Source organism: Chiloscyllium plagiosum, unplaced genomic scaffold (assembly GCF_037043375.1).
Source record: "Chiloscyllium plagiosum isolate Xiang-an unplaced genomic scaffold, Cpla_swu_hap1 HiC_scaffold_19, whole genome shotgun sequence".
In the NCBI taxonomy this organism is placed as follows: domain Eukaryota; kingdom Metazoa; phylum Chordata; class Chondrichthyes; order Orectolobiformes; family Hemiscylliidae; genus Chiloscyllium; species Chiloscyllium plagiosum.
The window spans coordinates 7431480-7450055 of NW_028270157.1; the positions used below are offsets into that span (position 1 = coordinate 7431480).

General features: G+C 41.2%; 1 protein-coding gene across 4 annotated transcripts in view; it reads left to right on the forward strand.

The window, feature by feature from the left end:
* The window catches only part of arid2 (AT-rich interaction domain 2), a 132705-nt gene that overhangs the window by 63579 nt on the left and 50550 nt on the right, over positions 1 to 18576 (forward strand). For all 4 annotated transcript variants that reach the window (XM_087997007.1, XM_087997006.1, XM_043708678.2 and 1 more), the window contains 4 exons: positions 1077 to 1146; positions 1504 to 1754; positions 10598 to 10694; positions 10780 to 10989. In XM_087997007.1, coding sequence (XP_087853133.1) covers positions 1077 to 1146; positions 1504 to 1754; positions 10598 to 10694; positions 10780 to 10989 — 628 coding nt within the window. The remainder of the gene's footprint in view (positions 1 to 1076; positions 1147 to 1503; positions 1755 to 10597; positions 10695 to 10779; positions 10990 to 18576) is intronic.

The following is an 18576-nucleotide window of genomic DNA, read 5'->3' on the forward strand; positions in this document are numbered from 1 at the left end:
AAAGAATATGTTTATATCTAATTATTTGATTCCTCCATAAGCCATGCTATATATTTGAGCTCAAATTTAGTTTACACTTAGGATAGTGATGCTGCTCAGTCAAGCTCTTTGTACTAGTCTAGGTGGCCAGTGAGGTTTCCTTTCAAATGTCCTGTTGAATATCAGGGTCTCAACTATTTTAGTGAAATCCAGTCTGTGCCTCAGTGAGATTTCTTCAATCCAATTGTTTGGCTGAAGAGCCACAATGTTGTTTGCCTCAAAAAAAAAGACAGGTTTTTCTGTAGAGGACATTGAGCTGGATTGCACCCCTCTGACAGAGGATCTCTGGTGGTTGTAGAGCTATCAGGCTTTTGTACATACTGAGAACCAGGTACTGTTCTTGACGGCTGCCATTAAAACTTCATCTAGCAAATGTATTTTTGCAAAGAATTACCTAATTAAAATATATCTGAGGAGTTGTTCATAACATACATCGGGATCAACATTTTTTGGTTATGTTGTGCAAGCGTTTTCAAATGTCATCTCTACAACCAGCTTTTTTAAAATTCAAACTTGAAATATTTTCTATGTTTCGTGAGATTTCATAAAAATCTCACCTTAAGGCTCCTGTTTATTTTCAGTAAAAGCTATGTATATTCGATGTACTGTTCAAATGATCAAAGTATAATTCTGTAATTATTCAGAATTTAAATTTGTTGATTTTGGGATGTGTGAAATGTTTAGTTTTCTCCATTCAATACTTGTTCTTTATGTATCTGTATATGTACATATTGATAGACAAAGATATTTAAACAGTTGAAGAATGTGCGCATTATCTTAGTCTTTTGAATTATTACCTATTCAACCACTATATCAGATAATTTTCTAGTCTGAATCATCGTTTCTAAAAAAATCCAAAATGCTCATTGTTGCAGTGACTGGAATAAAGCCCTGCAGATAACATTTTGAAAGACTAATGCATGAGTTTTCTTTCTGTGGCTTGGTTTTCATTTGCCATTTCATTGTTAACAAAATTCCAGCAACAAGTTTATTATGCTTAGTATAATTTAAAATGGCCTCTCTTTTGACTTTCATAGTTCTGGAAAGATAATGTTGACGATAATGAAATACGGGAGCTTATTATATTTAGGAACAATGGACCACAAGGTTAGTGAAGTAATTAATTTTTCAAAGTACAAGAGACAAAGTAAAAATTTAACTGTAAAGTTGATATTTATTTCAAGACTGCAGTAGCATCTCCAGCTTATAATTGTTCAATATATTGTAGGGTAGAATGGTTTAAAAATAAATTGTCATTCTTTAATTTTCATGTAAGTTCCCAATTTCTGTTGTGTTGTTGAAGATGTTTGGTGTGAGGATTACTGATTTACTCTCAAAGTGCAGAGAAGAAGCATTAGTACTTTCGCTGTGTTTTGCCACTTTGTTTTTCTGTACAGATCTGTAGTTTTGTTTATACTTTTTGGTTGTTTTGTTTCTGTAATTGAAATTGATCTTTCTATTTAGGTACGAGTATAGAAATTGATATGGAATCATCTTTATTCCATCCCCCTCATAAAGTGGGCATCAATGATGTTGAGGGGCAACGTGTACTTCAGATAGCAGTAATCCTTCGCAATTTGTCATTTGAGGAAGGAAATGTGAAGCTATTGGCAGCTCACCGTACGTGTGTGCGTTTCCTGTTGTTATGTTCCCACTGTCAGTATGCTTCTCTCAAGCAACTGGGGCTGGACACATTGGGTAACGTAGCAGCTGAGGTATGAAATTATTCTGACAAATAGGACATTTCCGTTTATACTCTGTCCTGTTATAAATTAAATTGGATGAAACCATGGTACTTTTAGTCAATCTAAAATATATTTATGCAACACGTTTTGAGAGAAGATTATCTCAATTGTATGCACATATTAGTCTTCATATAATTTTGGTGTTAACAGATGAATTTTTGAGTTTGAGGAATAATCACTTTGCTTATGGAGCTAGTGAACTTTGCTAACTTTTAGTAATTGTTTTGTTGTAGTTCATTATGCATAGCATGACTTAAAATCTTTTAAAGCTATTTTAATGATGTGTTGCATAGCAAGGGCATACTGTAGGTCAACTTTGGCTTTTGTCCAACCAATATTTACATAAACTGTGACCGACTTTGTAGACTGAAGAGCCAAACAAAAATGGCATTTAGCAAAACAGACTTTTTCATTTCCCCTTAGTTTAAATTAGGTCATATGCTCAACTGAGGAAAATGTTCAAATCATCTTCAGTAATTAAATACTTGTGTACTATGGTGTAAAGACTGGGTATTTTTATTTTTCTGGATTTTTTGATTGTGGACTGAAATGGGAAGCAAATTGTTCTTTTAAAAACAAACCAGCATTGTCGAAGCTAGCTGCATTCAAAAACAAGTAATCTGACATGCATTCTAAGTATCATTTAAGCAGCTGCTTGTTCAAGCAGTAATGGAAATTATGTTATCAGACAAGCTGGAGCCAAGGAATGGAGCTTTGGCTGACTGCAAGTAGCTGATTAGTCACCTTGACCACTGAACAGTTATTGATGACAAAGGTCTTCTGCCCACCAACAACTATGACATTGGCTGCCGGTGTAGTTCAATAGCTTGGGATGTGAATGTTTTTGCAGAAACCATCAAATCTTTAGAGGAAAAGGAGCTGTTTTTGCAATTTAAAAAAAAACTCAAACCTGAAGATAACCATTTGATTTCCTATTTCTAGTTGTGTTGAGTTGTGATACTAATTGTTAAGTCAAATACCTTTTATAAGTCTTAACCCTGTGTCTCCTGAAACCCTGATGAAAAAGTTTGGAAAAGGATAATCAAGGAACAGCACATCCTGACAAGCCAAAAGGACTATCTCAGCAGATGTTGTGAACAGGGGCCATTGAACTCTTTCCAGTTTTTAAACCTCCGACCATAAAAGCCTTTAGTTTTATTTCTATGTTTTCTTTGTGTGTGCAGGTGGGATAGTTTATAAGGCAGTTAAAGCTTTAAATATGTTGGCTGTTTTCATAGTTTTATTTATATGTAGTTAGAATTTATTTATCTGTAATAAATAATCTTTTTTAAGTACAGAAACCTGGTCTGTGCTTTGTTAATCTGGGTATAAAAGACAGGTAAATTGGGGAAACTTTTCTGTACTTTTCAAAATCTTCAACTTTTGTGACAACTGAAAGAATAGCATGGTTTGATTTCCAGTGGACTACCATTGTGAAGTGCAACAATGAACCTAGCACTTAGCATGTTAAGCAAAGAATAATTGTTATCATTCCATCCTCTTCAGTCAGCCTCTATGATTTCTCTTTTAGTGCGATATTCACAAAGTATTTTTTTTCTTTCGTGCAAGATTTGCCACAGGATTTGTTTCGCAATTATCACATGTTCGAGAAAGGACAAAGCAAGAAACTCGCTTCTGCTTTGACTATGCTTGCTCCTTTTTCCATTTTCAGCTGTGCAGGACATTGATTAGGCTACTTTGGGAATACTGTGTGGAGTTCTGGTCTCCCTGTTATAGGAAGGGTATTGTTAAACTTGAAAGGGTTCAGAAAAGATTTACAGGGATATTGCCAGGGTTGGAGGGCTTGAGCTATAGGGAGAGGCAGAATAGGCTGGGGCTGTTTACCCAGGATGTTGGAGGCTGAGGGATGATGTCATAGAGGTTTATAAAATCATGAGGGGCATGGATAGGATAAATAGACAAGGTCTTTAGTTATGGACTCCCCCCCCCCCCCCCCCCCCCCACCCCAGGGAAAGAGGTCATTGGTTTAAGGTGAGAGGGGAAAGATTTAGAAGGGACCCAAGGAGCAACGTTTTTACGTAGAGTGTGGTGCGTATATGGAATGAGTTGTCAGAGGAGGTAGTGGAGGCTGGCAAAATTATACCGTTTAAAAGCAATCTGGGTGGGTATATGATTAGGAAGGGTTTAGAGGGATGTGGGCCTAGTGCTGGTAAATGAGAGAAGATTAATTTAGAATATCTGGTGGCGTGGATAAGTTGGACCAAAAGTCTGTTTCTGTGCTCCAATTCCACTCAATCATTTTCATCAGCATTGTCGGGCAACGACTGTCTCCAACCAAAGAAAATGTACTCATAAAACAAGGAACTGTATATGCTGAAGATACGAAACAATCACATTGCTAGAGAAACTCAGCAGATCTGGCAGTAGCTGGGGTGAGAAAGCAGAGTCAACACTTTGAGGCCAGGATCCTCCTTCGGAACTTCTGATCTCCTCCTCCATGTTTAGTTGCATGACCAGCGCTAAGTTCTACATTGTCAACATCCCGGAGTTACTGTTGACCAGAAAATGAACTGGAATGGCTTCAAGAGCAAGTTGGAGATTTCAAATTCTGAGGCAAGTAACTTGGCTCCTGACTGCCCAAAACCTACCTAGCACTTACATGGCACAAATCATGAATATGTTATGAGATCCTTCGCTTGCCTGGTTGAGTACAGCTTCAACAGCAGCCAAGGAACTTTTTATCATCCAGAATAAGGCAGTCGACTTGATCAGTACCATGTCCACCACTTTCCGTATTCACTCCTTCCACTGCAGACGCCAGGAGTAGCAATGTGCACCATTTATAAAATGCAATGTAGTGCCTCACCCTGGTCCTGTCAAACCTGTCTACCACCTAAAAGGATAAGGACAGTGGATGCATGAGAAGACCACTACCTGCAAGTTTCCCTTGAAGCAACACATTGTTCTTATTTAGATCTATATTGTTGCTCTTTCACTGTTGCTGGGTCAAAGTCCTAGTATCCCTAAACACACCGTTGGTGTACTTGCACTACATGGATTGCTGCAGTCTTAAGAAGGTAGTGCGTGACTAAGGAGCAGCATCAAATGCTGATTGACATATCAGATGAAAGAAAACAAAAAGTTGCAATCTTGGTAAGGGGTTCTTTGGTCACCTTGGATGTTGGAAACCTATTTGGTAAAACTTTAAACATTGAATTGCAAGAAAAATGCATAAAATTGGGAAATGATGAAATGCTGAAGGCTTTGTCACAAAAATGGAGGTTAGGGATATGATGCTACTAGGGACTGATTGCTGGGAATGTTGGCATTTTGAGGAAGAGATCATAAATTTGGAGGATGGACAATCTATTAAAGGAACTAATAGAATATCGACAACCATGAGGGCAGGAAGGAAAGTTGATGAGTTTGGGAAGGGCAATTTTAGCTTGAAGAAAAAGAGTGGGGCAAATAGCTGAGGCAAAAAAAAGTCTCTGGATTAGTGATATGTTAGTCAATGATTATGCTGCAAGTGAGTTACATTTTAAATGTTGGTGGAGTAGGGAAGTCTGAGGACTCATTGGGAAATGTTAAGTTGTTTTTAAACGACCGTTGTTCCTGGTGCTAAATTGGCGATAACTTAGATGAAAGGAGAAAGGGACCTCTGTCATTGATCCTGACAGAAAAGAAAATCTTTGCAGAATTCTAACATACTATCATTCCAAAACACAAGCTGGAATGTCTACTTCTAGTATGACCCAATTTAATTTGCTTGCAGAAAAGTTTTGCATCTGTTTCATTATAAATTAACATATTATGAATGCTGAAGCTATATTCAAATGGTTCAGATTTGTTGTATAAAGCATCCAGTGCCAAGCTCCCTTGTTTAGAAAGACATTTATTGAAACGATTTAACTGGAAAGAAATTGCAAAACTTGGTACAGAAAAACCTGGATGTTCTAGTATATCAATGCACAATAGTTAATTTGCATGGGAGGAAAATGGATATTTGTCATTTATTCCAGGGAGAATGGAACATAAAAGTAGTTAAGATTTATTGCAACTGTGCAGGAGCTTTGAGAGGCTGCATCTGAACTATTGCATACAGTTTAGTTTTCCTTTTGAAAAGAAGGTATAATTGAGGTGGTTAATGTCACTGGACTAATAATCCAGTACCCAGACCTGTGTTTTGGGGGTATGAGCTCAAGTCCCACCCTGAATGATAAATTAAAAAGCTAGCCTAATGGTGACCATGTAATTTTTGTTTATTCTTGTGGGATATGGGTGTTGCTGGCTGGCTAAAATGTTTGTCAGTACCTGGTTGACTATGTGAAGGTGGTTTTGCACTGCATTCTTGAACTACTGCCGTTCTACATGCTGTAGGTGGACCCACAATGTCCTTAGGGAGGGAACTGCATTATTTTGACCCCGCGACTCATAAGGAATGACAATATATTTCCAAGTCAGGATGGTGAATGGCGTGGAGAGAAACTTGCATTAGGTGGTGTTCCATGTATCTGATGCCCTTGTGCTTCTAGATCAAAGTGCTCATGGCTTTGGAAGGTGCTGTCTAAGGATCTTTGGTGAATTTCTGTGATGCGTCCTGTAGATAGTATACACTGCCGCTACAGAGTATTGGTGATGGAGGGAATGGATGTTCATGGTTGTGGTGCCAATGAAGCAGACTGTTTTGTCCTGGACGGTGTCAAGCTTCTTAACTGTTGTTGGAACTGTATTCGTTGGCAAGTGGGGAGTATTCCATCATATTCCAGGCTTGTGCCTTGTAGATGGTGGACAGGCTTTGGAGAATCTGAGGGCAAGTTACTTCCTGCAGTATTCCTAGTCTCTGAGCTGCTGTTGTAGCCACTGTAGTTATATAGTGAGTCCAGTTGCGTTTCCGGTCAATGGTAACCTCTAGGATATTGATGGAGGGGGATTCAGAATCAAAAAGTGTGGTGCTGGAAAAGTACAGCAGGAGGGGGATTCAGTGATGGCAATACCACTGAATGCGCAAGGGGCAACAGTTAGACTTTTTTTTATTGGAGATGGCCATAAAATCTCAGCCAAGTCAGCCATAATCATCTTAGAACATAGAACATAGAACAATACAGCACAGAACAGGCCCTTCGGCCCACGATGTTGTGCCGAACTTCTAACCTAGATTAAGTACCCATCCATGTACCTATCCAAATGCCGCTTAAAGGTCGCCAATGATTCCGACTCCACCACTCCCACGGGCAGCGCATTCCATGCCCCCACCACTCTCTGGGTAAAGAACCCACCCCTGACATCTCCCCTATACCTTCCACCCTTCACCTTAAATTTATGTCCCCTTGTAACACTCTGTTGTACCTGGGGAAAAAGTTTCTGACTGTCTACTCTATCTATTCCTCTGATCATCTTATAAACCTCTATCAAGTCACCCCTCATCCTTCGCCGTTCCAACGAGAAAAGGCCGAGAACTCTCAACCTATCCTCGTACGACTTCCTCTCCATTCCAGGCAACATCCTGGTAAATCTTCTCTGCACCCTCTCCAAAGCTTCCACATCTTTCCTATAGTGAGGCGACCAGAACTGCACACAGTACTCCAACTGTGGCCTAACCAAAGTCCTGTACAGCTGCAACATCACTTCACGACTCTTGAATTCAATCCCTCTGCTAATGAACGATAATACTCCATAGGCCTTCTTACAAACTCTATCCACCTGAGTGGCAACCTTCAAAGATCTATGTACATAGACCCCAAGATCCCTCTATTCCTCCACCTGACTAAGAACCCTACCATTAACCCTGTATTCCGCATTCTTATTTGTTCTTCCAAAATGGACAACCTCACACTTGGCAGGGTTGAACTCCATCTGCCACTCCTCAGCCCAGCTCTGCATCATATCTAAGTCCCTCTGCAGCCGACAACACTGTCCACAACTCCACCTATCTTCGTATCATCTGCAAATTTACTGACCCACCCTTCGACTCCCTCATCTAAGTCATTAATAAAAATTACAAACAGCAGAGGACCCAGAACTGATCCCTGCGGAACTCCACTTGTAACTGGGCTCCAGGCTGAGTATTTACCATCTACCACCACTCTCTGCCTTCGACCGGTTAGCCAGTTTTCTATCCAATTGGCCAAATTTCCCTCTATCCCATGCCTCCTGACTTTCCGCATAAGCCTACCATGGGGAACCTTATCAAATGCCTTACTAAAATCCATGTACACTACATCCACTGCTCTTCCCTCATCCACATGCTTGGTCACCTCCTCGAAGAATTCAATAAGACTTGTAAGGCAAGACCTACCCTTCACAAATCCGTGCTGGCTGTCCCTAATCAAGCAGTGTCTTTCCAGATACTCATAAATCCTATCCCTCAGTACCCTTTCCATTACTTTGCCTACCACAGAAGTAAGACTAACAGGCCTGTAATTCCCGGGGTTATCCCTATTCCCTTTTTTGAACAGGGACACAACATTCGCTACTCTCCAGTCCCCTGGTACCACCCCCTTTGCCAGTGAAGACGAGAAGATCATTGCCAACGGTACTGCAATTTCCTCTCTTGCTTCCCACATAATCCTAGGATATATCCCGTCAGGCCCGGGGGACTTGTCTATCCTCAAGTTGTTCAAAATGTCCAACACATCTTCCTTTCTAACAGGTATCTCTTCTAGCTTACCAGTCCATTTCACACTCTCCTCTTCTACAATACGGTCCCTCTCGTTCGTAAATACTGAAGTGAAGTACTTGTTCAAGACCTCTCCTATCTCTTCCGACTCAATACACAGTCTCCCACTACTGTCCTTGATCGGACCTACCCTCGTTCTCGTCATTCTCTGGTTTCTCACATACGCATAAAATGCCTTGGGGTTATCCTTGATCCTATCCGCCAACGATTTTTCATGCCCTCTCTTAGCTCTCCTAATCCCTTTCTTCAGGTCCCTTCTGGCTATCCTGTATCCCTCCACTGCTCTGTCTGAATCCTGTTTCCTCAACCTTATGTAAGCCTCCTTCTTCCTCTTTACCAGACATTCAACCTCTCTCGTCAACCAAGGCTCCCTCACACGACCATTTCTTTCCTGCCTGATAGGTACATACATATCATGGACACGTCGTATCTGCTCTTTGAAAAAGTTCCACATTTCCACCACATCCTTCCCTAACAGCCTATGCTCCCAACGTATGCTCCTCAAATCCTGCCTTACAGCATCGTAATTTCCCTTCCCCCAATTATAAAATCTACCTTGTTGTGCGCACCTATCTCTCTCCATAACCAAGGTGAAAGTCACAGAATTGTGGTCACCATCACCAAAATGTTCACCCACTAACAAGCCCACCACTTGTCCCGGTTCATTACCGAGTACCAAATCCAATATGGCCTCCCCTCTGGTTGGACAATCTACATACTGCGTTAGAAAAGCTTCCTGGACACACTGCACAAACACCGCCCCATCCAATCTACTTGATCTAAAGAGCTTCCAATCAATATTTGGGAAGTTGAAGTCGCCCATGACTACGACCCTGTGGCTTCTGCACCTTTCCAAAATCTGTTTCCCAATCTGTTTCTCCACATCTCTGCTGCTATTGGGGGGCCTATAGTAAACACCCAACAAGGTGACTGCACCTTTCCTATTTCTGACTTCAGCCCATACTACCTCCAGAGGCAGATCCCCCTCAAACTTCCTTTCTGCAGCCGTTATACCATTTCTAATTAGCAATGCCACCCCCCCTCCTTTTTTCCCACCCTCCCTAATCTTACTGAAACACCTGTAACCAGGAACCTCCAACAGCCATTCCTGTCCCACATCTATCCACGTTTCCGTGATGGCCACAACATCGTAGTCCCAGGTACCGATCCACGCCATCTTGAATGGTCGAGCAAGCTTGGAAGACAAAGTAACCTACTTTTGCTTCTAAGTTTTGTGTCCCATTGTTAAATCTGGTGCAGCTAGGAAAATATGACTGAATTTAGAGAGAGTAGAGAGGCAAGTGGAAAGTAAAAGCTAAATTTATTTTTATAATCTTCCAAAACAATTAACCTAAAGGAATGAGACTGCCCAATTAAAGTTAATTTTTGATCCCAAAGTCATGAGTTATTACAAACAGCACTAACCAAATTGTTAAACAGGCTACTTAACCTTTAAATGGCAGACGTGAATTTGCTGTTAAAATGGTCATGTAATTTAATGGTTTTCCCATTCTTTTAGTACATAGCAAAAGTAATAACTTCACACCAGCGCAGGTCACCTAACAGAAAGTGACTAAATTGAGACAGCAACCTTTAAATGGCACTATCTAAATCTGCATCTGCTCCTTGCCTGAAGATGCCAGACCATTCCACACAATTTTTGACAAATATTGTTAAGTCCTACTGGCTGCTGACAAAGTTTCCCTTAATATTATTGCACTTTGCTTAATTTATAATCGTCAGACTTCTAGTAATGATTTGGAGTGCTTCACATTCTCTGGAAATTTGCTTTGTTTCCTGATATGTTTCCCAATGCAATGTCAATGAGTAGTTTGTTTTTTGTTCCGTTATGCTTTTTTTCTCCAAAATAAGATCTGATGATCTCTGGGTTGATTGTCTTCTGTTTTTTTTTTGTTTCGGTATCTATTGCCAGCAAGCAATGCTGACATTACACTTTGCATACAAATTCAGTATTTAGATATTACATACTCTAAAATACATTATTTGTCTTAGTCCCATAACTTTAGCCTTTTAAATTTGAATCCAGCTATACTTTTTTAAAATTTATTCTTTGTGTGAATCTTAACCAACAATATACAGCAGTGTCAGTTATTTAGTGATAATATGACTACAAAGCATACAGTATTGTAATTTGCCTTTTTTAATTTTACAGCTTCAGTTGGATCCTCTTGATTTTAAAAGTACTCACCTAATTTTTCATACTGTAACTAAATGTCTACTTTCCTGTGACAAGTGTTTGAAAATAAGAGGTGAGTAACTACTGTTAACAATGTCATGGATTCTATTTAGTTTTACACATTGTTTTGATACATTATTTTATATATCTTTTTGTAGGAATGGAAATACTAGGAAATCTATGTAGAGCTGAAGATAACGCAGACTTGATATGTGAATATGTGGATCAGGACTCTTACAAGGAGATTATATGTCATCTAACTTTGCCTGATATGCTGCTGGTAATCTCCTCATTAGAGGTGCTGTACATGCTTACTGAACTAGGAGAAGTACCCTGCACAAAGATAGTTAGTGTGGAAAAAAGTGTGGGTAAGTTTAAATATTGTTGCAAGTAAAATGAACAACTCATTTCATTATTGTTTTTAGTATAGCAAAGTCTCTTGGGATGTGTTTATCTAAAATCAATTAATGAATTGGTGATTAAGTTGCATCTTCTCCCAAAGACAACTGTAACGTTTTCTACACTATGGAAAGTTGTTCACAATAATTTAGAAATTGAGATTTTGTAGAAACTTAATCTGGATTATTTAAATACTGTTAACGTTTAGTTAGGAATTTTTTTGTGTCCTTCCCATCTCCCATTTTTCTGAAATTTCTCCAGTCATTGCTAAACTTAAAGATTTGTATTTTTGCATTTAAGGAGCAGAGAGAACATGGTGAGCATTCTCATGTGTACTTTAAAAGGGTAAAGGAAAAATGCACTTGACTGTGAAATCTGGTTTGCTACCCTTGGGCTTGGGAAGCAAAGAATATTAGAAAATAATACCACAATACACAAAACACTGGAGAGACAGATAGCATAAAAATAGAGAACAGTATGATAACAGAGTATGCGACAAAGTGTATTTCTGAGTTCCACTGCATTTCTATATGCACAGAGTATAGTTAATGAGATTGGGGCGTGACAAGCAGAGGTTGCCATGTTGGATTATGCTTTTTTTAAATTTATTCATTTTGTGGGATGTGTGTGTCGCTGACTGACAAGCATTTATTGCCCATCCCTAGTTGCACTTAAGAAGGTGGTAGTGACTGCCTTCTTGAACTGCTGCAGTCTACCTAACGTGGGTTGACCAATGCCATGAGGGAGGGAGTTCCTGGATGATGATCCAGCGACAGTGAAAGAACGGCAATGTATATCCAAGTCAGGATAGAGGGGAATTTGAAGGGGGTGGTATTCCTATTTATCTGCTGCCCTTATCCTTCTAGATGGAAGTGGTCGTGAGTTTGGAAGGTGCAATTTGAGGATCTTTAGTGAATTTCTGCAGTGCACCTTGTAGATAGTACATACTGTTGCTACTGAGCATTGGTGATGGAGGCAATGGATGCTTGTGAGTGCAGTGTTAATCAAGCGGGCTGTTTGTTTTGGATGGTGTCAAGCTTCTTGTGTTGTTGGGGCTGCACCCATCCAGGCAACTGGGGAATATTCCATTGCACTCCTGACTTGTGCCTTGTAGATGGTGGACAGACTTTGAGGAGTTTTTTGAAGAAGTACAAAGAGGATTGATGAGATAGAGCGATAGATGTGATCTATATGGACTTCAGTAAGGCGTTCAACAAGGTTCCCTATGGGAGACTGATTAGCAAGGTTAGATCTCAGGGAATACAGGGAGAACTAACCATTTGGATACAGAACTGGTTCAAAGGTAGAAGACAGAGGGTGGTGGTGGAGGGTTGTTTTTCAGACTGGAGGCCTGTGACCAGTGGAGTGCCACAAGGATCAGTGCTGGGCCCACGACTTTTTGTCATTTACATAAATGGTTTGGATGGGAGCATAAAGGGTACAGTTAGTAAGCTTACAGATGAGACCAAGTTTGGAGGTGTAGTGGACAGCGAAGAGGGTTACCTCAAATTACAACAGGATCTTGACCAGATGGGCCAATGGGCTGAAAAGTGGCAGATGGAGTTTAATTCAGATAAATGCGAGGTGCTGCATTTTGGGAAAGCATTTCTTAGCAAGACTTAAACACTTACTATTAAGGTCCTAGGGAGTGTTGCTGAACAAAGAGACCTTGGAGTGCAGGTTCATAGCTCCTTGAAAGTGGAGTTGCAGGTAGATAGGATAGTGAAGAAGGCGTTTGGTATGCTTTCCTTCATTGGTCAGAGTATTGAGTACAGGAGTTGGGAGGTCATGTTGAGGTTATACAGGACATTGGTTAGTCCACTGTTGGAATATTGCATGCAATTCTGGTCCCCTTCCTATCAGAAAGATGTTGTGAAACTTGAAAGGGTTCAGAAAAGATGTACAAGGATGTTGCCAGGGTTGGAGGATTTGAGCTATAAGGAGATGCTGAACAGGCTGGGGCTGTTTTCCCTGGAGCATCAGAGGCTGCGGGGTGACCAGATAGAGGTTTACAAAATTGAGGGACATGGATAGGGTAAATAGGCAAAGTCTTTTCCCTGGGATCGGGGAGTCTAGAACTAGAAGGCACAGGTTTAGGATGAGAGGGGAAAGATATAAAAGAGACCTAAGGGGCAACTTTTTCACATAGAGGGTGGTACGTGTCTGGAATGAGCTGGCAGAGGAAGTGATGGAGGCTGGTACAATTGCAACATTTAAGAGGCATTTGGATGGGTATATGAATAGGAAGGGTTTGGAGGGATATGGGCCAGGTGCTGGCAGGTAGGACTAGATTGGGTTGGGAGATCAGGTCGGCATGGACGGGTTGGACAGAAGGGTCTGTTTCTATGCTGTACATCTCTATGACTCTGAGTCAGGAGGTGAGTTACTCACTACAGTATTCCTAGCATCTGGCCTGCTCTTGTAGCCACTGTTTATGTGGTGAGTCCAGTTGCGTTTCTGTTCAATGATAACCCCCAGGATGTTAACAGTGGGGGATTCAGTGGTGGTAACATTGTTGAATGCTAAGGGGTGGTGGTTAGATTGTCTCTTTCTTGTGATGGACATAGCCTGGCATTTCTGTGGTGCAAGTGTTACTTGCCACTTGTCAGCCCAAGCCTGGATATTGTCCCAATTTTGTTACATATCAGCATGGACTGCTTCAGGATCTGAGGAATCGAGAATGGTGCTTAACATTGTGTAATCATTGGCTAACGTCCCTACTTCTGACTTTATGGTGGAGGGGAGGTCATTGATTAAGCTGCTGAAGATGGTTTGGCCTAGGACACTAGCCTGCAGAATTCCTACAGCGATGACTGGTCTCCAGCAACCGCAATCATCATCCTATGTGTCAGGTTTGACTCCAAACAGTGGAGAGTTTGCCCTGATACCCATTGACTCCAGTTTTGCTAGGGCTCCTTGATGCCACACTCGTTGAATGCAACCTTGATGTCAAGGGCTGTCATTCTCCCCTTGCCTCTGAAATTCAGCTCTTTTGTCCATGTTTGGGCCAAGGTTGTAATGAGATCCAGAACTGAGTGACCGTACTGGAACCCAAACCGGGCGACACTCAGCAGGTGCTGCTTGATAGCACTGTTGATGACATCTTACATAATTTTACTGATGATTGAGAGTAGAGTGATGGTGCGCTAATTGGCCAGGTTGGATTTGTCCTCTTTTAAAGTACTTGGGGCATACTTAGGCAATTGTCGGGTAGATATTCAGTGTTGTAACTGTACTGGAACAGCTTGGCTTGGGAAGTGGCAAGTTCTGGAGCGCAAGTCTCCAGGACTATTGCTGGAATCTTGTCAGGGCCTTTAGCCTTTGCAGTATCCAGAGTCTCCAATTGTTTCTTAATATCATGTGGAGTAAATTAAATTGGATGAAGACTGATATCTGTAATGTTGGGGACTACTGGAGGAGGCCGAGATGGCAATAATAGTGATTTAGCTAGAGGAAGGACTGGTTGGAGTGTAAATAACTGAGCCAGTGTGCCTTTTGCAATTCTGGAAAGTCCACTTCCACTCACCTGGGGCTTGTACTAAAATTGAGAGATCTATTCACAGCCTGGTGAAGAAAATCAATTTGATATAGTCATTCTCACAGAAACATGCTATGTGTGAAGTGTTGGAGGCGATTTCCTCTAATTCCAGGAGCAGTAATTACTGTTTTATATGCTGTTGCATTGTTTTGGAACTTTGGAGAAAAAGAGTCAAAGCAACAGCACTTTTTTAAAATGGAGAGGCACAGACAAAGGTAGCACATGGTCAGGTCAGTACAGGAGAGAGGGAGAAAAAAAAATCCACACTGCTCCCTGACACAGCAGTGAACCTGCGCAGTTACTGCCTTTGCTGTTTGAATTTGTGTATCGCTGGATATTGGAGTGCGTCTGGGAAAATTAACAAACAGTGACATTCACAATTAATTTTGGAGGAACCTGTTTGGGAGAGGTCACAGCACAGAAACAGATAAGTGAATAGTTTTAAGTGTGACCTTACAGTACGTCTGTATTTGTGAGAAGAGTCGTTTCTTTCTTGATTATATGTTTATTTAGATATATCTCTTGATTAAATTTAAATATAAGCCCTAAGTATTAAGTTAGCCTGGAGCAGGGTTTTGTAGAGGAATACAGCAGTGCTATTTTCTAGGTCAGTAGATTGAAAGAAGCAAAAATGACCTTTAGAAGCATGATCTGCCCTTGTCGGATGTGGGAGTTCAGGTAGAGTTTACGTGATACTGAGGATTATATCTGCAATTAATGCCATTGATTACGAATCCTATCCGATCGAATGGATCGTTTGCCTCTAACCCTCACTCCAATGAGGAATGTCCAAGAGCAAGAGTATGACGGTTGGCAGTTATAGAAAGGGAGAAAAGTTGCAGATTCAGTCAAGTAATTAAATGACCTCCAGGAAAGATAAGAAAGGTTGGCAGGTAATGCAGGAGTCTTCTGTGGCTATCCCGAATTTTCATCAACTATGTTGTTTTGGGAAATGTAGGGGGTGATGGATTCTCGAGGGAACGTAATGTGAACAGCCAAGTTTCTGGTATCGAGACTGATTCTAATGCAAGAGGGGTACGTCAGGTTCCAAAAGATCAATTGTGTTAGGGGACTCTTGAGTCCGAGACACAGACAGACATTTCTGTGGCCAGCAGTGAAAAATTAGAATTTGTCCATGTTTGGACCAAGGTTGTAATGAGGTCTGGAGCTGAGTGGCCCTGCTGGAACCCAAACCGGCTTCACAGAGCAGTTTGTTAACTCCTCGGGGGTGTGTTAACCCCCTGGTGCCAGGATCAAAGATGTCTTAGAGAGGGTACAGAATGTTCTCAAGGGGGAAGAGGGCCCAACAAGAGGTCATTGTACACATTGGAACCAATGACCTACGAAGGGAAAAGGATGAGATTCTGAAGGGAGATTACAGAGTGCTACGCAAGAATTTAAAAAGGAGGTCTGAGAGTAGTAATATCTGGATTACTCCTGGTGCTGCAAGCTAGTGAGGGTAGGAATAGGAGGATAAGAGCAGATGAATGCATGGCTGAGGAGCTAGTGTATGGGAGAAGGATTCACATTTTTGGATCATTGGGTTCTCTTCTGGGGTAGAAGTGACCTGTACAAGAAAGATGGATTGCACCTGAATTGGAAGGGGATTAATGTAGTGGTAGGGAGATTTGCTAGAGCTGCTCGGGAGGATTTAAACTGGTAAGGTGGGGTGATGGAGGGTGGGCCTGAGTGAGGAATGAGATCAATCTGAGACTGGTACAGTTGAGAACAGAAATAAGTCAAACAGTCAGGGCAGGCAGGGACAAAGCAGAGAACAAGGTAGGACTGATAAATTAAACTGCATTTATTTCAATGCAAGAGGCCTAACAGGGATGGCAGATGAACTCGGGGCATGGTTAGGAATATGGAACTGGGATATCATAGCAATTACAGAAATGTGGGTCAGGGATGAACAGGACTGGCAATTTAATGTTCCAGGATACAAATCCTACAGGAAGAACAGAAAGGGAGGCAAGAGAGGAGGGGAAGTGGCATTTTTAATAAGGGATACCATTACAGCTGTACTCAGGGAGGAACTTCCCTGAATGTATTTCCGGGAATATATTTGGGCTGAACTGAGAAATAAGAAAGAGATGATAACCTTTTTGGAATTGCATTACAAGCCCTCATAGTCAGAGGGAAATTGAGAAACAAATTTGAGGAGATTTCGCTTATCTGTAAGAATAATAGGGTGGTTATGGTCGGGGATTTTAACTTTCCAAACATAGACTGGGACTGCTGTAGTGTTAAGGGTTTAGATGGAGAGGAATTTGTTAAGTGTGTACAAGACAATTTTCTGATTCAGTATATGGATGTACCTACTAGAGAAGGAGCAAAACTTGACCTACTCTTGGGAAATAAGGCAGGCCAGGTGACTTAGGTGCCAGTGGGGGAGCATTTTGGGTCCAGCGACCGCAATTATATTTATTTTAAAATAGTGATGGGAAATGATAGACCAGATGTAAAAGTTGAAGATCCAAATTGGAGGCCAATTTTGACAGTACTAGGCAAGAACTTTCGAAAACTGATTGGAGGGAGATGTTCCCAGGTAAAAGGACAGCTGCCAGATGGGAAGCCTTTAAAAGTGAGATAACAAGAATCCAGAGAAAGTATATTCCTGTTAGGGTGAAAGGAAAGACTGGTAGGTGTAGGGAATGCTGGATGACAAAAGACATTGAAGGTTTTGTTAAGAAAAAGAAGGAAGCATATGTAAGGTATAGACAGAATAGATCGAGTGAATCCTTCAAGTATAAAGAGAGTAGGAGTATACTTAAGAGGATAATCCGGAGAGCAAAAAGAGCACATGAGATAGCTTTGGCAAATAGAGTTAAGGAGAATCCAAAGGGTCTTTACAAATATGTTAAGGACAAAAGGGTAGCTAGGGGGAGAATAGGGCCCCTCAAAGATCAGCAAGGCGGCCTTTGTGTGGAGCCGCACAAGATGGGGGAGATACTAAATGAGTATTTTGCATCAGAGTTTACTGTGGAGAAGGACATTGAGGGTATAGAATGTGGGGAAATAGATGGTGACATCTTGAAAAATGTCCATATTACAGAAGAGGAAGTGCCTGATGGTAGTGGATAAGTTGTTGGAGGGAATCCTGAGGGGCAGATATCCATTTATTTGGAAAGGCAAGGACAGATTAGGGATAATTAACATGGCTTTGAGCCTGGGAAATCCTATCTAACAAACTTGAGTGAGTTTTTTGAAGAAGTAGCAAACAGGATTGATGAGGGCAGAGCTATATGGATTTCAGTGAGGCGTTTGACAAGGTTCCCCATGGGAGACTAGTTAGCAAGGTTAGATCTCATGGAATACAGGGAGATCTAGTCATCTGGATACAGAACTGGCTCAAAGTTAGAAAGATAGTGGGTGGTAGCGGAGGGTTGTTTTTCAGACTGGAGGGTTGTGGCCAGTGGAGTGACTCTAGGATCGGTGCTGGATCCATTACTTTTCGTCTTTTATATAAATGATTTGGATGTGAGAATAAGAGGTACAGTTAGTAAGTTTGGGGATGACACCAAGTTTGGAGGTTTAGTGGACAGCAAAGAAGCTTGCCTCTGATTACAATGGGATCTTGACCAGATGGGCCAAAGGGCTGAGAAGTGGCAGATGGAGTTTAAGTCAGACAAATGCAAGGTGCTGCATTTTGGGAAAGCATTTCTTAGCAGGACATATACACTTAATGGTAAGGTGCTCTGGAGTGTTGCTGAACAAAGAGACCTTGGAGTGCAGGTTCATAGCTCCTTGAAAGTGGAATTGCAGGTAGATAGGATAGTGAAGAAGGCGTTTGGTATGTTTTCCTTTTATTGGTCAGAATATTGAGTACAGCAGTTGGGAGGTCATATTGTGGCTGTACAGGACATTGGTTAGGCCACTTTTGGAATATTGCATGCAGTTCTGTTCTCTTTCCTATTGGAAGGATGTTGTGAAACTTGAAAGGGTTCAGAAAAGATGTACAAGGATGTTGCTAGGTTTGGAGGATTTGAGCTATAAGGAGAGGCTGAACAGGCTGTGT